Raw genomic sequence first — 20,341 nt, 5'->3', positions numbered from 1 at the left:
AAACTGCCCAAAGATAGGTGTGCCAAGCTTGTGGCATCATATTCAAAAAGACTTGAGGCTGTAATTGCTGCCAAAGGTGCATCAACAAAGTTTTGAGCAAAGGTTGTGAATACTTATGTACATGTGATTTCTTTTAGGGGTTTTTTTTTAATTAAATTTGCAAAAATCTCAAAAACACTTTTTACCCGGTTTCATTATGGGGTATTGTGTGTAGAATTTTGAGGACAAAAATGAATTTATTCCATTTTGAAATAAGGCTGTAACATAACAAAATGTGGAAATGGTGAAGCGTTGTGAATACTTTCCGGATGCACTGTATAAGACACAAAGTGCAAACAAAAATGGGGTTGGGTATGAAATCCTGGCCGTCGGGATGCTGCTGGTCAGAATACCGACAGAGGCATCCCGGCAGCCAGAAAAGCGACACCCATAGGATGTAATGGTAAGTATTATTCTAACCTCTACCCTAACCCTAACCCACCCTACCCGATGTCTAACCATAACCCCCCCCTTGTGCCTAAACCTAACTTCCCCCTCCTCGCACCCTAAACCTTACACCCCCTTCCCGGTGCCTAAACCTAACCACCCCCTCCCCGCACCCTAATCCTAACACTCCCTACCCGGTGCCTAACCCTTATCTCCCCCTAACACCCCGATACGTACCTTCGGGATGCCAGTGGTCAGGATACTGCTGCCGGTATCCTGACTTATAGGGATTTTGGCGCCGGTATTCAGACCGTCGGCATCCCGCACGCCGGGATGCCAACTACATCCCGAAAAATGTGGTACTCTGCTCCTCTAGCAGCGACTCAGTCGTGTCAGGTGTCTCACATCATATGGCGTATGGGCACACTGTAAGTGAGGGTAAAGATGCCATTATGTATTAATTTTACCATTTATCTTTTTCATTCTTGAAGACACTTATATGTGTACGCAGGTCTAAGTCGGCAGTCGCACAAATAGAAGGGGCGGCGTCGGCAGCGGCTGCTGGAGACACCAGGGATGAAGCAGAGAGGAATCCGGACGAAGACCGAGAAAAACAAGCAGCGGCCGGTGATGCTGACCAAGACTCCGATTCAGATTCGCCCGTGTAAGTCCTCGTTTCACCCAGTACGTAGAGACATAACCATACCAGACGCATGGTTCAAAAACTATTCCACTGTTTAAAGGATGATTATTTGCCGTAGTTTGATTAATGGGAAGGGAGATGATAAATGTGTGGATGCCGGCGGTTTGGGTTTGGCCGGATCAGAGCACGGATCTTCCTGCAGATCGCATCAACGTTAATGATAAACTGATCAATTAAGGTAGAGTCCCTCATATGCTGATGGAGATGATCCATGTTGGATGAGCCAATAATAAGGTGGGACCGATGCAGGGTACTAATGCATCCTGGGCCCCCCTCTTCCCGAATGCGATATCATGGAAGTTGGGGCGAGAACCAGGATGCCTCGCTACCCCATCGGCCTTGCACCATGGGCGGTGGTACGGCTCGCGCACTCCTAGTTACAGCCCTGATTAAGGGTTGAAAGTAACCGACTATGCTTTAACCAGCTATCTTTCTTAACGTACTGTATGTTCTTTTCCCTCCTTGGAGGAAGAAGAAAAGGAACAGGCCCCAGTGGACAGTAGTAATACGGAAGAAGATGGAGGACGCCGGGATGTATTCTAAATACTCTCTGCATACCCCACTACTCCGAAACTTCAAGTATCATCTGAGGGAAACCTTGGGCGTACGCAACTGTAAGCAAGAGGTAATGGCTTATTTTATTCTGCTGCGCTCATCATTTCCAATTCCAATTGGGTATGCTAGAAAGGGGGAAGGTGTTTCTGTGAAATATGTATTATCCAGTCCCTTCTCGTTCCCATCCTTCAGTATGTTGGTCTCAGCGCAAAAGTTTGTGCCCCCTGGTTCCTCCCAAACTTGCCTCTTTCCAAACTCCTGCTCCGTTCCTCTCACCTTGTATCTCTGTGTCTTTGTACCGACTGGTCTCATCTGCCAGTATCTAATCTCTCAAAGCAATCCCCTGTATTCAGCCTCATTCCTAGGTATATTAGATCAGGGGTAGGCAACCTGCGGCATGAACTAACATCCCAGCATGCCCCGCTAGAGTTCTAGTACGCCCGTACAGCAAAACTGTGTTACTGGGATGGGATGTGTAGTTCCACACTATACCCAACTAGCCACGTCCACTCGGGTAGAGGGCTGTGGGGAAAGGTCTCTCTCTAGAAGCATTGGGGGGGCCCGCAGAGTTCTAGTTGAGCCCATTTGCAGTTTTCCCCAGCTAAATAAGTCAGCAGACCGCTCTGCAAACTAATGCCTCTCCTTCTCTGGATATACAGGTGGAAAATGTTTCCCGCTACTTATATTTCATGAACCCCCAAAAAGCGTGCATGGATTTTGTGAAGGATATCATCAAAACCAATTTGTTCTTTACCAAACTGAAAAACATCGGGCTGAAGACCCAGACGCTGTGCAGTTATCTAAAGAACATAAGGAGATTTGTGTACTACCACACCACGGCCACCAATCTGAGACTGGAGGAACCACAGCTCTACCAAGCCTGCTGCCACTTTCTCGGCGCTATTAAAGCAACCCAGAAGAGTTTCAGTAAGGGCGTATCACGGGAGTCCGTCAACAAAAAGTAAGATCAGTGTTTTTGAATGAAACATGACAACTGACAAGGGGCCAGATTCGTTGGTGCACGCAAACCACACGTAATGCCAATGTCCACTTCGTTGAGCAATTATTCACTACTGCGCCTGCGCAAAATATTCTGAAACACCATGTATGCCGCACAGGTTACGCAGATGCTGTTGCATACAGGGCCAATAATATTAGAAACCGAGAGGTAAAGCGATTAGTGTTCCTGGGAAGTGAGCTGAAGTGGACGCCCCAAAAAATATGTCTTGTGGGCATGTGATGGGAGTTTCGCGGGCATGTCAGTGAAACCTACTGCACTGTGAGATGCATAGCCGCTCCCACAGAGGCCATTTTCAGACAGAGAGATGGCACCAGCCATGGGGCAGCAGGTGCAATCAACATTGGTGCACTTGGTGGTGCACCGATAGTGATGTGTGAAGGACCTCCGGCAGTGTTACAGTGTGCACGGTCGCTGAAAGTACAGTAGGTGACTTAGTTCAAGCACATGCCAGCACTCACTAGTACACGAGGGGGCAGGCTAAAACTATCACTTGCATATTATTGCTCCCGCGACTCCAGCAACAGACGGTAGAGCGGATGCCTCAGGTCTCCATTTGTAAATTTGGGTGGCGACTTTATGGTACAGCGCTCACACTACTTTGAGACTTTTTATTTTACGTACATCATATTTTAATCAACATTTTTTTTTTATATTTTATGATCTGCAGGTATAAAACACTGATGACACCTTCACTGAAACCAGAGGAATGTCATCGTCTACTGGACGTGGCAAAAGAAGACTTCCTGGAGAGCATTGAGAATGCCGAAACTGGTGACCAGCTCTTTGACAAAGACAAGCGCTGTATTCTCTATTACCTGGAAGCCTTGCTGATCTTGGGACATCTTCAGAGACCAGGGGTGGTGGCGAATATGACCGTAAGTACTATCCCTCACCGATGGCTTGTTAAACTGAAGGTGTAGATGTGATCTTTAATGTTGAAATTGCATCTTGATATTCGTAGGTTGAGGAATGGCACGAGAGGTTTCATTATACATTTGACATCGAGGGTGGAACAGCTACTCGTGTTGTGGTGGGAGTTAAAAGACACAAGACTGCCACAAGACAAGTGGCCACGTTTGCCCTGACAGAGGGAGAAGAAACAGTAATTTCTTTATTAATGCAAAGTTATAAAAATCTATGAGATCTAGGCATGTTTTGCAGTGTACAACATGATCACAGGCAAATGCAGAGGGGAGTTCCAGTTGCCCAGAAATCCCCTCCCATCCTGGTCAGTAGGTCTGACTATGTATGGCTGGCCCTACTGCTGCATATAACATGTTACTGTGATCACTGTCCCTGTATATGTCTGATGTATTACATACACTGCACTATGTATGGCTGGTCCTACTACCGCATATAACAGGTTACTGTGATCACTGGCCCTGTATATATCTGATGTATTACATACACTGCACTATGTATGGCTGGTCCTACTGCCGCATATACCAGGTTACTGTGATCACTGTCCCTGTATATGTCTGATGTATTACATACACTGCACTATGTATGGCTGGTCCTACTGCCGCATATACCAGGTTACTGTGATCACTGGTCCTGTATATGTCTGATGTATTACATACACTGCACTATGTATGGCTGGTCCTACTGCCTCATATACCAGGTTACTGTGATCACTGGTCCTGTATATGTCTGATGTATTACATACACTGCACTATGTATGGCTGGTACTACTGCCTCATATAACAGGTTACTGTGATCACTGGCCCTGTATATGTATGATGTATTACATACACTGCACTATGTATGGCTGGTCCTACTGCCTCATATAACAGGTTACTGTGATCACTGGTCCTGTATATGTCTGATGTATTACATACACTGCACTATGTATGGCTGGTCCTACTGCCGCATATAACAGGTTACTGTGATCACTGGCCCTGTATATGTCTGATGTATTACATACACTGCACTATGTATGGCTGGTCCTACTGCCGCATATAACATGTTACTGTGATCACTGGCCCTGTATATATCTGATGTATTACATACACTGCACTATGTATGGCTGGTCCTACTGCCGCATATAACAGGTTACTGTGATCACTGGCCCTGTATATGTCTGATGTATTACATACACTGCACTATGTATGGCTGGTCCTGCTGCCGCATATAACAGGTTACTGTGATCACTGGCCCTGTATATATCTGATGTATTACATACACTGCACTATGTATGGCTGGTCCTACTGCCGCATATAACAGGTTACTGTGATCACTGGTCCTGTATATACGTCTGATGTATTACATACACTGCACTATGTATGGCTGGTCCTACTGCCGCATATAACATGTACTGTGATCACTGGCCCTGTATATGTCTGATGTATTACATACACTGCACTATGTATGGCTGGTCCTACTGCCGCATATAACAGGTTACTGTGATCACTGGTCCTGTATATACGTCTGATGTATTACATACACTGCACTATGTATGGCTGGTCCTACTGCCGCATATAACATGTTACTGTGATCACTGGCCCTGTATAGGTCTGATGTATTACATACACTGCACTATGTATGACTGGTCCTACTGCCGCATATAACAGGTTACTGTGATCACTGGCCCTGTATATATCTGATGTATTACATACACTGCACTATGTATGGCTGGTCCTACTGCCGCATATAACAGGTTACTGTGATCACTGGCCCTGTATATGTCTGATGTATTACATACACTGCACTATGTATGGCTGGTCCTACTGCCGCATATAACATGTTACTGTGATCACTGGCCCTGTATATATCTGATGTATTACATACACTGCACTATGTATGGCTGGTCCTACTGCCGCATATAACAGGTTACTGTGATCACTGGTCCTGTATATATCTGATGTATTACATACACTGCACTATGTACGGCTGGTCCTACTGCCGCATATAACAGGTTACTGTGATCACTGGTCCTGTATATGTCTGATGTATTACATACACTGCACTATGTATGGCTGGTCCTACTGCCGCATATAACAGGTTACTGTGATCACTGGTCCTGTATATATCTGATGTATTACATACACTGCACTATGTATGGCTGGTCCTACTGCCGCATATAACAGGTTACTGTGATCACTGGTCCTGTATATACGTCTGATGTATTACATACACTGCACTATGTATGGCTGGTCCTACTGCCGCATATAACAGGTTACTGTGATCACTGGCCCTGTATATGTCTGATGTATTACATACACTGCACTATGTATGCCTGGTCCTACTGCCGCATATAACGCGTTACTGTGATCACTGGTCCTGTATATGTCTGATGTATTACATACACTGCACTATGTATGGCTGGTCCTACTGCCGCATATAACGTGTTACTGTGATCACTGGCCCTGTATATGTCTGATGTATTACATACACTGCACTATGTATGGCTGGCCCTGTATATGTCTGATGTATTACATACACTGCACTATGTATGGCTGGTCCTACTGCCGCATATAACGCGTTACTGTGATCACTAGCCCTGTATATGTCTGATGTATTACATACACTGCACTATGTATGGCTGGTCTTACTGCCGCATATAACATGTTACTGTGATCACTGGTCCTGTATATGTCTGATGTATTACATACACTGCACTATGTAAGGCTGGTCCTACTGCCACATATAACGTGTTACTGTGATCACTGGTCCTGTATATGTCTGATGTATTACATACACTGCACTATGTATGGCTGGTCCTACTGCCGCATATAACGTGTTACTGTGATCACTGGCCCTGTATATGTGTCTGATGTATTACATACACTGCACTATGTATGACTGGTCCTACTGCCGCATATAACAGGTTACTGTGATCACTAGCCCTGTATATGTCTGATGTATTACATACACTGCACTATGTATGGCTGGTACTACTGCCGCATATAACATGTTACTGTGATCACTGGTCCTGTATATGTCTGATGTATTACATACACTGCACTATGTATGGCTGGTCCTACTGCCGCATATAACAGGTTACTGTGATCACTGGCCCTGTATATGTCTGATATATTACATACACTGCACTATGTATGGCTGGTCCTACTGCCGCATATAACATGTTACTGTGATCACTGGTCCTGTATATGTCTGATGTATTACATACACTGCACTATGTATGGCTGGTCCTACTGCCACATAACAGGTTACTGTGATCACTGGCCCTGTATATGTCTGATGTATTATATACACTGCACTATGTATGGCTGGTCCGACTGCCACATATAACGGGTTACTGTGATCACTGGTCCTGTATATGTCTGATGTATTACATACACTGCACTATGTAAGGCTGGTCCTACTGCCACATATAACGTGTTACTGTGATCACTGGTCCTGTATATGTCTGATGTATTACATACACTGCACTATGTATGGCTGGTCCTACTGCCGCATATAACGTGTTACTGTGATCACTGGCCCTGTATATGTGTCTGATGTATTACATACACTGCACTATGTATGGCTGGTCCTACTGCCGCATATAACAGGTTACTGTGATCACTGGTCCTGTATATACGTCTGATGTATTACATACACTGCACTATGTATGGCTGGTCCTACTGCCCCATATAACGTGTTACTGTGATCACTGGTCCTGTATATATCTGATGTATTACATACACTGCACTATGTATGGCTGGTCCTACTGCCGCATATAACAGGTTACTGTGATCACTGGCCCTGTATATGTCTGATGTATTACATACACTGCACTATGTATGGCTGGTCCTACTGCCGCATATAACATGTTACTGTGATCACTGGCCCTGTATATATCTGATGTATTACATACACTGTACTATGTATGGCTGGTCCTACTGCCGCATATAACAGGTTACTGTGATCACTGGTCCTGTATATGTCTGATGTATTACATACACTGCACTATGTATGGCTGGTCCTACTGCCGCATATAACAGGTTACTGTGATCACTGGTCCTGTATATCTCTGATGTATTACATACACTGCACTATGTATGGCTGGTCCTACTGCCGCATATAACAGGTTACTGTGATCACTGGTCCTGTATATACGTCTGATGTATTACATACACTGCACTATGTATGGCTGGTCCTACTGCCGCATATAACAGGTTACTGTGATCACTGGCCCTGTATATGTCTGATGTATTACATACACTGCACTATGTATGGCTGGTCCTACTGCCGCATATAACAGGTTACTGTGATCACTGGCCCTGTATATGTCTGATGTATTACATACACTGCACTATGTATGGCTGGTCCTACTGCCGCATATAACATGTTACTGTGATCACTAGCCCTGTATATGTCTGATGTATTACATACACTGCACTATATATGGCTGGTCCTACTACCGCATATAACAGGTTACTGTGATCACTGGCCCTGTATATGTCTGATGTATTACATACACTGCACTATGTATGGCTGGTCCTACTGCCGCATATAACAGGTTACTGTGATCACTGGCCCTATATATGTCTGATGTATTACATACACTGCACTATGTATGGCTGGTCCTACTGCCGCATATAACAGGTTACTGTGATCACTGGTCCTGTATATGTCTGATGTATTACATACACTGCACTATGTATGGCTGGTCCTACTGCCGCATATAACATGTTACTGTGATCACTGGTCCTGTATATGTCTGATGTATTACATACACTGCACTATGTATGGCTGGTCCTACTGCCGCATATACCAGGTTACTGTGATCACTGGCCCTGTATATGTCTGATGTATTACATACACTGCACTATGTATGGCTGGTCCTACTGCCGCATATAACAGGTTACTGTGATCACTGGTCCTGTATATACGTCTGATGTATTACATACACTGCACTATGTAAGGCTGGTCCTACTGCCGCATATAACATGTTACTGTGATCACTGGTCCTGTAAATGTCTGATGTATTACATACACTGCACTATGTATGACTGGTCCTACTGCCGCATATAACAGGTTACTGTGATCACTGGCCCTGTATATATCTGATGTATTACATACACTGCACTATGTATGGCTGGTCCTACTACCGCATATAACAGGTTACTGTGATCACTGGTCCTGTATATATCTGATGTATTACATACACTGCACTATGTATGGCTGGTCCTACTGCCGCATATAACAGGTTACTGTGATCACTGGCCCTGTATATATCTGATGTATTACATACACTGCACTATGTATGGCTGGTCCTACTGCCGCATATAACAGGTTACTGTGATCACTGGTCCTGTATATGTCTGATGTATTACATACACTGCACTATGTATGGCTGGTCCTACTGCCGCATATAACATGTTACTGTGATCACTAGCCCTGTATATGTCTGATGTATTACATACACTGCACTATGTATGGCTGGTCCTACTACCGCATATAACAGGTTACTGTGATCACTGGCCCTGTATATGTCTGATGTATTACATACACTGCACTATGTATGGCTGGTCCTACTGCCGCATATAACAGGTTACTGTGATCACTGGCCCTGTATATGTCTGATGTATTACATACATTGCACTATGTATGGCTGGTCCTACTGCCGCATATAACAGGTTACTGTGATCACTGGTCCTGTATATACGTCTGATGTATTACATACACTGCACTATGTATGGCTGGTCCTACTGCCGCATATAACAGGTTACTGTGATCACTGGTCCTGTATATACGTCTGATGTATTACATACACTGCACTATGTATGGCTGGTCCTACTGCCGCATATAACAGGTTACTGTGATCACTGGCCCTGTATATGTCTGATGTATTACATACACTGCACTATGTATGGCTGGTCCTACTGCCGCATATAACAGGTTACTGTGATCACTGGTCCTGTATATACGTCTGATGTATTACATACACTGCACTATGTATGGCTGGTCCTACTGCCGCATATAACAGGTTACTGTGATCACTGGCCCTGTATATGTCTGATGTATTACATACACTGCACTATGTATGGCTGGTCCTACTGCCACATGTAACAGGTTACTGTGATCACTGGTCCTGTATATGTCTGATGTATTACATACACTGCACTATGTATGGCTGGTCCTACTGCCGCATATAACAGGTTACTGTGATCACTGTCCCTGTATATGTCTGATGTATTACATACACTGCACTATGTATGGCTGGTCCTACTGCCGCATATAACTGGTTACTGTGATCACTGGCCCTGTATATGTCTGATGTATTACATACACTGCTCTATGTATGGCTGGTCCTACTGCCGCATATAACAGGTTACTGTGATCACTGGTCCTGTATATACGTCTGATGTATTACATACACTGCACTATGTATGGCTGGTCCTACTGCCGCATATAACATGTTACTGTGATCACTGGTCCTGTATATGTCTGATGTATTACATACACTGCACTATGTATGGCTGGTCCTACTACCGCATATAACAGGTTACTGTGATCACTGGCCCTGTATATGTATGATGTATTACATACACTGCACTATGTATGGCTGGTCCTACTGCCGCATATAACAGGTTACTGTGATCACTGGCCCTGTATATGTCTGATGTATTACATACACTGCACTATGTATGGCTGGTCCTACTGCCACATGTAACAGGTTACTGTGATCACTGGTCCTGTATATGTCTGATGTATTACATACACTGCACTATGTATGGCTGGTCCTACAGCCGCATATAACAGGTTACTGTGATCACTGGTCCTGTATATGTCTGATGTATTACATACACTGCACTATGTATGGCTGGTCCTACTGCCGCATATAACAGGTTACTGTGATCACTGGTCCTGTATATACGTCTGATGTATTACATACACTGCACTATGTATGGCTGGTCCTACTGCCGCATATAACAGGTTACTGTGATCACTGGCCCTGTATATGTCTGATGTATTACATACACTGCACTATGTATGCCTGGTCCTACTGCCGCATATAACGCGTTACTGTGATCACTGGTCCTGTATATGTCTGATGTATTACATACACTGCACTATGTATGGCTGGTCCTACTGCCGCATATAACGTGTTACTGTGATCACTGGCCCTGTATATGTCTGATGTATTACATACACTGCACTATGTATGGCTGGCCCTGTATATGTCTGATGTATTACATACACTGCACTATGTATGGCTGGTCCTACTGCCGCATATAACGCGTTACTGTGATCACTAGCCCTGTATATGTCTGATGTATTACATACACTGCACTATGTATGGCTGGTCTTACTGCCGCATATAACATGTTACTGTGATCACTGGTCCTGTATATGTCTGATGTATTACATACACTGCACTATGTAAGGCTGGTCCTACTGCCACATATAACGTGTTACTGTGATCACTGGTCCTGTATATGTCTGATGTATTACATACACTGCACTATGTATGGCTGGTCCTACTGCCGCATATAACGTGTTACTGTGATCACTGGCCCTGTATATGTGTCTGATGTATTACATACACTGCACTATGTATGACTGGTCCTACTGCCGCATATAACAGGTTACTGTGATCACTAGCCCTGTATATGTCTGATGTATTACATACACTGCACTATGTATGGCTGGTACTACTGCCGCATATAACATGTTACTGTGATCACTGGTCCTGTATATGTCTGATGTATTACATACACTGCACTATGTATGGCTGGTCCTACTGCCGCATATAACAGGTTACTGTGATCACTGGCCCTGTATATGTCTGATATATTACATACACTGCACTATGTATGGCTGGTCCTACTGCCGCATATAACATGTTACTGTGATCACTGGTCCTGTATATGTCTGATGTATTACATACACTGCACTATGTATGGCTGGTCCTACTGCCACATAACAGGTTACTGTGATCACTGGCCCTGTATATGTCTGATGTATTATATACACTGCACTATGTATGGCTGGTCCGACTGCCACATATAACGGGTTACTGTGATCACTGGTCCTGTATATGTCTGATGTATTACATACACTGCTCTATGTATGGCTGGCCCTACTGCCGCATATAACAGGTTACTGTGATCACTGGCCCTGTATATGTCTGATATATTACATACACTGCACTATGTATGGCTGGTACTACTGCCTCATATAACAGGTTACTGTGATCACTGGCCCTGTATATGTATGATGGATTACATACACTGCACTATGTATGGCTGGTCCTACTGCCACATATAACAGGTTACTGTGATCACTGGCCCTGTATATGTCTGATGTATTACATACACTGCACTATGTATGCCTGGTCCTACTGCCGCATATAACAGGTTACTGTGATCACTGGTCCTGTATATATCTGATGTATTACATACACTGCACTATGTATGGCTGGTCCTACTGCCTCATATAACAGGTTACTGTGATCACTGGCCCTGTATATGTCTGATGTATTACAAACACTGCACTATGTATGGCTGGTCCTGTATATGTCTGATGTATTACATACACTGCACTATGTATGGCTGGTCCTGTATATGTCTGATGTATTACATACACTGCGCTATGTATGGCTGGTCCTACTGCCTCATATAACATGTTACTGTGATCACTGGCCCTGTATATGTCTGATGTATTACATACACTGCACTATGTATGGCTGGTCCTACTGCCACATATAACATGTTACTGTGATCACTGGCCCTGAATATGTCTGATGTATTACATACACTGCACTATGTATGGCTGGCCTGTATTGATGGTGTATGAGGCTCTAGAAATCCTGTGTTTGCCCCTTGAGTTATTCTTGCATTAGTGATTGGTAACACATTTTTATCCTTCCGTAGTGGTTCAACACTTATTTCAACGTTGTGCGTCCTACTCTGCTAAATGACGGTTCCCCAAAAGAAGAATTCTTCATTTCTACATCAGGAGACAAAATCTATAACGTTTCTAATGATCTCAGAAGATTACATGAAAAGTAAGTTGTAATAAATGACATATGGTCACAATGGGCCTGATTAATCATTGTACGCTAATTCCGCCGCCGGTGCTACGAGTACAGGTTCGCAGGAGCAGGATGTGACGCGCCCTCAAAATGGTGGCGACAATCCTGCGTTCTTTGCCGACACTCACGGTAATCTCCCGCAAACGCTCCCTGGTTATCATGCTGACTGTCGACATAATGAATGTTGACATTTTGGCCGGATATTGCAGTCATGTGATTATCAGTAACTGCGCATGCGTCTAAGTCGCACTGTGCGTGTATCAAGGTACATTACCGTCGTCGCTCGCAGTGACTTTAAACTCACAGTGTGAATAACAGGGAGCATTTTGGAAAGGTAATGGGGAGTGGCGGCCAGTGGTATAACAAGGGTGGAGCAGGCAGGGCAAGTGCCCCGGGCTCCGACACAGAAGGGGCGCCGGTTAGGGGACTTGTATTCAGGCCCAGGTCAGACCTAGCCACATAATCCCCAATGGGCAGAGCTGCCAAGATCCCCACACTATGTTCCCGCACAGAGGCAGATTGGAGCTATCTACCAATGCCCCGGTAGCATCCCTTCCTCCGACCAATCATCAATCACAGTCCTAAGGCATACCAAACATCAGCTAACTTCAATGACTGCAGCCGCACTGGCGTACCAGCAGCAGTGAGTACGAAGACTCGGTCAGCAGCCTCTGTATCACAGAGGGAGACAGCTGCACCAAACACACAACACTCAGGAAAACCGGCTGCAATCCCAATTGGGAGCCGTCTGTTGGTCTCTCACCAAGTGAGACCGCTGCACAACCTATAGATGTGTCCACATACGTTTTATTTTAATATGTGGCACCCCAATTTTTGGGACAATTTTGCTGTCAAATTGTAAAGAAGTTACGTTCGTGGGTGTCCCATAAAGGAATAATTTTCGTCTCATTGCTATGAGAATTCAACAAGAACTTAAAATGACAAATTAAGGGACGCCATTTTTTTTATTTGTCCTGGGCGCCACTTACCCTAGTTACACCTCTGGTGGCGCTAAAGAACACAGATGTGTCGCAACCATTTCGTGGGCAGCCTATGTCTGCGATCCCGTACACAAGGAACACGGCTCCGGTGTTTCAACGCCCGCGGCCATTCTGCGGGACCATAGTTTCACTCAGGACTGCGATCATGAAATGAACTGCAGCTGATGAGCAGATGATGTGACATTTTACGCAGATGGCGGGTTTTGGAAAGCCGCAGGTGGTAGTTTCAATAGATCTCCCAGCGGCTGAGACACTTGCATATTTCCGCATCGCTGCGTCGTACAAAGACGGACCCTGTCTATGCCAGCATATATTTATTCTATTTTATGATGTTTTGTTTATACATTTTAGCCCATTTCTATTCATTATTTAATGTCAGAATGCCAGTCCTGCTCTTCCTGTGTCACCGTTAATATATGTATATATATATATATATATATATATTTTATTTTTTTTTGTTATTTTCTATAACACTCTTTTTAGATATAAATTGAAAAACATCACAAGCCAGATGGTTCGGAGGGCTTGTGAGACGTGGACCTTAGCAGAATACTCTGACACGGAGAAGTCCCTCTTTGCCAAATACCTGGCACACACCAACCTAACGGCAGACACAGTCTACAGGGAGAAGACACTGAAAAACATCTGCCTTGCCTCTTTACTGGTCGCGCGGATTGGACTGAAGAATGACCCGGAAGAGGACCAAGCAAGAGGTTCAAGGTCAGTTCCTTAAATCAGATCAGTCCCTACGCTTTCGCCATTTTTCATAAAGCCTTGTATGTTTTATAATATGACATAGGCACTGTGCAACTTGGTTCTGTTTCCAAACAGGTCGGGATCCCCGGACAATCCATCCGTAGATTTCTGTAAGCAGCAAGACTTTAATAAATTGGTGCGCAAGTTCACTGTGACCTTAGGCGGACAGCCACCCAAATCGAAAGCCTGTAAACGCATTTCGCCGTTATATTGGCGTTACTGCGTTAAAAAGTGGACAGACGTTCAGAGTGAAAGGAGATCAAAACATGTTATCAGTAAGTACATCCAACAAAAGAGATGATATCAGATTTGTAGATGACTAGCGTCAACATGCCCCCCCCCCCCAATCCCCCAACCCCTTGCACAGCCAATGATTAGTTACTTTCACTGGTGTATCTAAAAGGTCGGAGTCTTGACAAGGAAATTGCACACTGTCCCTTCCCTCTCATAGGACACCCCATATAGTCAGGTGCATAAATATTGGGACATTGACAGAATTTTCATATTTTGTCCTCTATTCACCACCACAATGGCTTTGAAATGAAACAAACAAGATGTGCTTTAACTGCAGACTTTCAGATTTAATTTGAGGGTACATACATCCAAATCAGGTGAACGGTGTAGGAATTACAACGGTTTCTATATGTGCCTCCCACTTTTTAAGGGGCCAAAAGTAATGGGACTATCAACTCAAAAGCTATTTCATGGACAGGTGTGGGCTATTCCCTCGTTATTTCATTATCAATTAAGCAGGTAAAAGATCTGGAGTTGATTCTAGGTGTAACATTTGCATTTGGAATCAGTTGCTGTCGACTCTCAATATGAGATCCAAAGAGCTGTCACTATCAGTGAAGCAAGCCATCATTAGGCTGAAAAATCAAAACAAACCCATCAGAGAGATAGCAAAAACATTAGATGTGGCCAAATCAACTGTTTGGAACATTCTTAAAAAGAAAGAACGCACTGGAGAGTTCAGCAACACCAAAAGACCCGGAAGACCACGGAAAACAACTATGGAAGATGACAGAAGAATTATTTCCCTGGTGAAGAAAAATCCCTTCACAACAGTTGGCCAAAGCAAGAACACTGAGGAGGTAGGTGTATATGTGTCAGTCAACAATCAAGAGAAGACTTCACAAGAGTGAATATAGAGGGTTCACCACAAGATGTAAACCATTGGTGAGCCACAAAAACAGGAAGACCAGATTAGAGTTTGCCAAACAACATCTAAAAAAGCCTTTACAGTTCTGGAACAACATCCTATGGACAGATGAGACAAAGATCAACTTGTACCAGAGTGATGGGAAGAGAAGAGTATGGAGAAGGAAAGGAACTGCTCATGATCTAAAACATACCACCTCATCAGTGAAGCATGGTGGTGGTAGTGTCATGGCGTGGGCATGTATGGCTGCCAATAGAACTGGTTCCCTTGTATTTATTGATGATGTGACTGCTGACAAAAGCAGCAGAATGAATTCTGAAGTGTTTCGGGCAATATTATATGCTCATATTCAGTCAAATGCTTCAGAACTCATTGGACGGCGCTTCACAGTGCAGATGGACAATGACCCGAAGCATACTACAAAAGCAACCAAAGAGTTTTTTAAGGCTAAAAAGTGGAGTGTTATGCAATGGCCAAGTCAATCCCCTGACCTGAATCCGATTGAGCATGCATTTCACTTGATGAAGACAAAACTGAAGGGAAAATGCCCCAAGAACAAGCAGGAACTGAAGTCATTTGCAGTGGAGGCCTGGCAGAGCATCACCAGGGATGAAACCCAGCGTCTGGTGATGTCTATGCGTTCCAGACTTCAGGCTGTAATTGCCTGCAAAGGATTTGCAACAAAGTATTAAAAAGTGAAAGTTAGATTTAGGATTGTTTAGTTTGTCCCATTACTTTTGGCCCCTTAAAAAGTGGGAGGCACATATAGAAACCGTTGTAATTCCTACACCGTTCACCTGATTTGGATGTAATTACCCTCAAATTAAATCTGAAAGTCTGCAGTTAAAGGACATCTTGTTTGTTTCATTTCAAAGCCATTGTGGTGGTGAATAGAGGCCAAAATATGAAAATTCTATCAATGTCCCAATATTTATGCACCTGACTGTATCTGTTGTAACACCCTGCATGTTTGCCCAACCCATTATGCCTCGCATAGAGCACTTACAAAAGCTGACAAAACCAAAATATTGATCAGGTGACTATAAGATCAACCAATGCGACCCTGTCACTGATTGTTTGCAAAAGTCCATCTCTTTGTTTTACCATGAATCTTGTGTGACCTATAACTTTAGCCGAGTACCCACAGCCTTTTTCAAAGAAAACAAAAAATCTATAGTCCGTGCTATTCCTCTATATCCAAAAATAGAGCTCTTATGGCCAGCTAATTGTTGATTAAAGTTTTTACGACTCATAAAGTATTCTTAGGTCATAGGTCAGCATTTAGCTTCCCATCCAGGACCTTTTTCAAGATCCTCCGCACCAGAGGCTCCGACTGTCTTTAGCGGATGGTCTCGAAAAGAGTTCGCACCTTAACCACTTAACTGAGATAGATGTCCCAGTGGGCATTGCCCACTCCTCTCCAGTGGTAATAGATCCCCTTACGTTGTTGCATCCACCCCTTTAGTGTCCAAAGGTCTCTATTGAAAGCTCTCGCCCCCCAAGTGGCAAAAAACTCTATGTATCAATAATTTCCGCTACCCAGGAGAGGCAAAAAGTACCCTTAGGTATTAAAACCCTACACAGCCCAGTGTCCATCGATGCACCCTGAAGGCCACTGACCCACTCTAGTGGCCAGAGAGCCCGTCCCCCCACTTGCAGAGCACGGCAGCGCGGGTCTCAGGGGTGACTGGTCATCAGTCCCCCAGCTGATATCTGCATTCAGAGTGCAGAGATCGGCAATAGAACTTCAGTTCAGTTCCTCTCTGTGCAATACATTTTACGGACCAGCCTATGCACTCTCAAACACTGGGCCTCATTCAGAGCCGGACGCTCTTTGAGAGCGCTCGCTCTGAATCAGGGCGTCCCTTTTTTTTTAAAGACGGCCTCCTGGTTTGTGAGCGGCCAGGTGATAGTCGCGATGGTCAAGACCATCGCGACCATCGGGCTTGCGACGAGACCCTTGTGGTAGGGTCTCGTGGCCGCAAGCCCCAGTGGACTTCCTGCTCTAATAGCGCAGCAAGTCCACCTACTGACATCACGAGTGATGTCAGTAGGGCCGCCCACAAACGGCAGGTGTTCCTGCAGGAACGCCTCCGTTTGACCAGCCACCCCCCCTGCCCGCCTCGAAAACAGGGCAAGCTGTCAATCACCATCGACAGCTGCCCCGTTTTGGTGCGAGACCCGTAGCGACGGAACACCCGTCGCTGGCCGGGTCTCGCGCATGCGCACACCAGAGCCGGCTCCGGCGTGCGAATGTGCAGTGGGGTACCATCGACCTGCTTGCGATCGCTGTGCGCTCGCGAGCGGGACTGAATCAGGCCCAACTGTTCGCAAATAATTGGTGATGTCAGCGGGAAGAGGGGACCGGATAGCAGCAGGAACTCAGTTCTGCACGTGTGCAGAACGAATTTCCATTGAAAACACTGGGGGGCTGAATAGGACAGTCATAAGGAAAGCTCATCTGGTTGTGTTTGCATCCCAGTCAAGTGGCTAAGAGCGCCCCGGCATCGGTATAAATTGTATTATTGAAAGATTAAAGCTGGGAAAAGCTAATGTTTTATTTTACTACTTCTACAGAGCAATTCCCAGCTCGCCTTCCCACTGAAAAACAGTTGAGCAAATACATTGAGAGGGAGCAGTGGAACTGCAGCAGGTCGGACGCCCAGCTTCTCCTACAGTCGTGGAAGCCTAGGCCAGCGGACAAGTGGAGGAACAACGAATATCTGCAGAGAAATGTCCACCTGCAGAAATGGAAAGGTCTACGAATTACGAGCAATGACGCCAGCGGAACGCCTAAAGTGATCGCCAAGAGACCCTTCATGAAAGGGGAAGCTATATGCGACTTCCACGGAGACCTCCTGAAAGCAAAACAGGGGAGACAAATTCCGCAGAGCTCCCAAAAGAGCCTATTATTTTATGCAGACACCGAGGGGAAGGAATGGTGCATTAACCCCTGCTGCTCCTGCCACCCAGGCTTGCCGACAATTGTCGGCAATATCAGTCGGTCTAGGAAACATTTTAATGTAAAGCCGGTCTACACTGAGCACTTTGGCGTTCTCTTGGTGGCTGCAAAAGATATTCCGGCCAACCAGGAGCTTAGACTCAGCAAAGAGATATAGGTTTGGGCATTGCCCGTCGGTCCACCCGTTTTCTTGTCATGCCGTTTGCATTTGTCGTTGTTTTTATGTTTCTCTGTGAATAAAATATTTTTATTTTTTGGTTACTGGTATGAGACTGCACCGTGTATTGTCGAGCATGGTGTGATACAGAAGGTCAACTCTAAAAAAGGTCGACAATTAATTTGTCGAAATCAGAAGGTCGACATGGAAGAAAGTTGACAGGGCAAAAGTTAGACAGGTAGAAAAGGTCGACAGATTCAAAAGGTTAGCACAAAAATGGTCAACTCATGTTTTTTTTTTTTAACCCTAATCTTCACCCTAAACCTAACCATCCCCCTTGGTGCCTAGATCTAACTGTCCACTGAGTGCCTAAACCTAACCATCCCTTTCCACAGCCCAACCCAGCCCATGAATATAACAGCGTGGGATTGAGTCACAATCGGGAGCAACGCCAAAACAAAAAATTGCCCTTGGACAAACTATGGCCACGAAGTCCCGATTCGGTCACAAATGGGCGATGGTTCCGGTACTGCGCGTGTGTCGGGGCCGTAGTGCGCATATGCTGCGATGTTACTACAACCCCGGATGATACAGCAGGATTGGCTGCAGGCGCTTAGGGGTAGCATCCTCAAAACGGAGTCAAGTCGTCTCCGTGTTGGGGGCATAATGAAGCCGGAGGCTGCATTCTCGGATGCAGTTTATCTGGCCCCAGCTGCGATGTTTTGCCCAACATCCTGATCAACCTGAGGGTTATTCAGCTGACCGATACTGCGAACAAGGGAAGCAGCGAGCGGATCTGAGAAGCCATCACTGGGCGTCTTCATACACAAGACGTCTCCTGCGGCTGTTGCATATTGTCGCACAGCCGCTGCAATCACAGACGCATTGGCAGCGGCATTTGCTTCCCTTTCTAAATCAGGGCCTATGTTCCATGAAGTGAAACTACAAGGTGTCCATACAGTAAGTTATCTTCCCCTACTCAGAGCCGTCTGTAGGTGCATCTATCAACCAGAATGTCAGACTTAGGGCCGTATTCAATTAGAAGCGAAAAGCCGAGATCCGCGAAAAAGTATCGCCGATTGCGACTTTTCGTCAGGCGGAAACTTATCTCCGTATTCAATTCCATTTGCTTTACGCGTACGCGGAAACGCAATGCAATGTAACAGGCGAAAAAGACTCGCCTCTGAATAGCAGGAGAAAAGTGCAACATTTTTATTAAGGGGTGCAAAGGTGGGGAAACCTCTCAGCACCCTTGGGACAGCCCCCCAAAGGATAACTGCGTCTTAAAAACCCTAAAAAAAAAGTGGGGAACACCCCTAAAAAGTAGTTTGAATTTGGGGGCGAAAAAAGTACAAAGTGGGGGTACAAACATAAAATGTAGCGAAATAGACTTTTTGGGGGGTCTACAAGTATGGGGGAGGTGTTTGCAACAGGTGCGTTTTTTATTACTTCACTTTAGCGATTTTAAAATATGCTTGCACCCATTTTCAAGTACCCCAAATGTGACAGGACTACTTATTTTCTCCCAAAGAAAGGGAATGCCATTCTTCACCACTTGTGCAAAGACGCTAATTAGAGGCAATTGTACCAACTGAAGTACCCCAAACAGTTTA

The 20,341-nt window shown here is 44.9% G+C and overlaps 1 protein-coding gene across 1 annotated transcript; it reads left to right on the top strand.

Moving 5' to 3' along the window:
- Nucleotides 1-1,607: 1,607 nt before the first annotated feature.
- Nucleotides 1,608-18,728, top strand: LOC148506121 (uncharacterized). The gene is made up of 8 exons (XM_088447246.1): nucleotides 1,608-1,754; nucleotides 2,344-2,645; nucleotides 3,373-3,580; nucleotides 3,667-3,807; nucleotides 12,530-12,663; nucleotides 14,175-14,411; nucleotides 14,523-14,722; nucleotides 18,187-18,728. Exons 1-8 carry the CDS (start codon nucleotides 1,647-1,649, stop codon nucleotides 18,726-18,728), a joined length of 1,872 nt encoding a protein of 623 aa, XP_088303372.1. The 5' UTR covers nucleotides 1,608-1,646.
- The last annotated feature ends 1,613 nt before the right edge of the window (nucleotides 18,729-20,341 follow it).

This window comes from Taudactylus pleione, unplaced genomic scaffold (genome assembly GCF_031769625.1).
Source record: "Taudactylus pleione unplaced genomic scaffold, aTauple2 ptg000424l, whole genome shotgun sequence".
NCBI classification, from domain to species: Eukaryota; Metazoa; Chordata; class Amphibia; order Anura; family Myobatrachidae; genus Taudactylus; species Taudactylus pleione.
The sequence above is the reverse complement of the archived record's forward strand: the minus strand, read 5'-3'. Positions and strand labels throughout refer to the sequence as shown.

What these genes read in the sequence shown, in the direction of transcription:
- LOC148506121 (XM_088447246.1), top strand. Translation starts at nt 1,647, where the DNA reads ATGGAGGACGCCGGGATGTATTCTAAATACTCTCTGCATACCCCACTA. An exon ending in CTCAGAAGATTACATGAAAA is followed by an intron (nt 12,664 to 14,174) that starts GTAAGTTGTAAT and finishes CACTCTTTTTAG; the next exon opens with ATATAAATTGAAAAACATCA. An exon ending in GAGATCAAAACATGTTATCA is followed by an intron (nt 14,723 to 18,186) that starts GTAAGTACATCC and finishes CTACTTCTACAG; the next exon opens with AGCAATTCCCAGCTCGCCTT.